Source organism: Carlito syrichta, unplaced genomic scaffold, assembly GCF_000164805.1.
Source record: "Carlito syrichta isolate Samal-C Ts95f unplaced genomic scaffold, Tarsius_syrichta-2.0.1 Scaffold315826, whole genome shotgun sequence".
NCBI classification, from domain to species: Eukaryota; Metazoa; Chordata; class Mammalia; order Primates; family Tarsiidae; genus Carlito; species Carlito syrichta.
In genome coordinates this window covers 394,148-396,387 of record NW_007259922.1, presented here as the reverse complement: position 1 = coordinate 396,387, position 2,240 = coordinate 394,148, and the positions used below count along the sequence as shown (strand labels likewise).

The 2,240-nt window shown below is 50.6% G+C and overlaps 1 protein-coding gene across 1 annotated transcript in view; it reads right to left on the bottom strand.

The window, feature by feature from the left end:
• SUMO2 (small ubiquitin-like modifier 2) overlaps positions 1-1,517 on the bottom strand; it is a 24,708-nt gene extending 23,191 nt beyond the window's left edge. Inside the window, exon 1 of the mRNA XM_008073349.1 lies at positions 1,511-1,517. Coding sequence (XP_008071540.1) covers positions 1,511-1,517 — 7 coding nt within the window. The remainder of the gene's footprint in view (positions 1-1,510) is intronic.
• Between the last annotated feature and the right edge of the window lie 723 nt (positions 1,518-2,240).

Below are 2,240 nucleotides of genomic sequence, written 5' to 3'. Positions count from 1 at the left end.
GCCACTGCACTTCAGTCTGGGCGACAGAGTGAGACTCCAACTCAAAAAAAAAAAAAATTCAAGACTAGGTCACACCAAGTTGCCCAGACTGTCTCGAACCCCTGGACTCGGGCAATCCTCTCGCCTCACCCTCCCAAGGTGTCGGAATTACAGGTGTGAGCTACCTTGCCCGGCTTAACTGGTTTTATTGTGGTTTTTTTTGTTTGTTTTTTTGTTTTTTGAATTGACGTGTCACTGTCGCCCAGGCTGGAGTGCAGTGGGACACTCACGGCCACCCCAGCGTTGACCTGCTGGGTTCCAGCAATCCCTTTGCCTCAGCCTTCCAAGTAGCAGGAACTACAGGCACATGCTACCACACCCAGCTAATTTTTGATTTATTGTAGAGATGAGTGCTCACCAAGTTGCCTGGGCTGGTCTCGAACCCAGAGACTCAGGCAATCCACTCGCCTCAATCTCTGAATGTCCTGGGATTATAGGCTGAACCACTGAGCCCAGCCTGGTCTTATTGTTGTAAATTACTCCCACTGTGCCTGAATCTTTAAGTGATTCACAGTCATCTAGCATGCTGGTTTAAATATAGATCCTTGAGACCCTTAGCAGTGTGACTCTGAAATCCGCCTTTTTTTTTTTGAGTCATAGTCTCACTCTGTTGCCCAGGCTGGTGTGCAGTGGCACGCTCATAGCCACAACAGCCTCGATCTGCTGGGCTCAAGCAATCCTTCATCTCAGCCTTCCAAGTAGCTGGAACTACAGGTGCCTACCACCATACCCTGCTAATTTTTCTTGATTTATTGTACAAGCAAGGGCTCACCAAGTTGCCCAGCCTGGTCTCGAACCCCTGGGCTAAGGCAATCCTTTCGCTTTGGCTTCCCAAAGTGCTGGGATTACAACCTTGAGCCACCTTGCCTGGCCGAAATCCATCTTTTTTTTTTTTTGAGTTGGAGTCTCACTCTGTCGCCCAGACTGGAGTGCAGTGGCCACTCCCGGCTACCACAGCCTCAACCTGCTGGGCTCGGGCTATCCTTCCACCTCAGCTTCCAAGGAGCTGGAACTACAGGCATGCACTACCACACACAGCTAGTTTTTTTATTTGTTGGAGAGACGAGGTCTCACCAAATTGCCCAGGCTGGTCTCGAATCCCTGAGCTCAGGCAGTTCTCTTGCCTCAGCTTCACAAAGTGCTGGGATTACAGCCTTGAGTCACCACACCCAGCCAAAATACACATTTTTTTTAGAGTTGGCATCTCACTCGTGTCACCTAGGCTGGAGTACAGTGGCACGCTCATGACCACCGCCACTTCGACCTGCTGGGCTTAGGTGATCCTTCCACCTCGGCCTTCCAAGTAGCTGGAACTACAGATGCACTCCACCGTGCCCAGCTAGTTTTTATGATTTATTGTAGAGACAAGGTCTCACCAAGTTGCCCAGGCTGGTCTCGAACCTACGGGCTTGGCCAATCCTCTCCACTCGACCTCCCAAAGTGCTGGGATTACAGGTGTGAGCCTCCGCACCCGGCATTGTTGTGTTGTTCTTTTTTTTTTTGAGTTGGAGTCTCACTCCATCATCCAGACTGGAGTGCAGTGGCCGCTCCCGGCCACCGCAGCCTCATCCTGCTGGGCTTCAGTGATCCTTCCGCCTCAGCCTTTCAGATAGCTGGAACTACAGGCGCACACTACCACACCCGGCTCATTTTTTATTTATTGTAGAGATGAGGTCTCACCAAGTTGCCCAGGCGAGTCCTGAACCCGTGGGCTCAGGCAATCCACTCACCTCAGCCTCCCAAGGCCCAGGATTACAGGCTGAGCCACCGAGCCCTGCTGTTGTTCTTTTTTTTTTTCTTCCTTCTCTGAGTCAGGGACTTAGTTTGCCCTCCTTTGTATCCCTAGTACCACTGGACTTTATACATAATGATAGTTCCTGTTTATTCACTCATTAAGTTACTCCTTGAGCACCTACAATAGACAAAAGGTTAGGGCTGAGAGAGAACAGGCACATTCAGGAACTCTAAGTAATGGAATATGACTGAAGCAGAGGCTCTAAGGAGGAAATTAAGAGAAATGAGGCTGGGGTGGTTAGTCTGGAATAGTTTGCCAAGGGCTCTGTAGGTCTTATAAGAATTTTGGGGGAGCCAGGCTCAGTGGCTAAGCCTGTAATCCCGCGCCTTTGGGAGGCTGAGGTGACTGGATTGCCTGAGCCTGCGGGTTTGAGACCCGCCTGGGCAGCAAGATCTCATCTCTACAA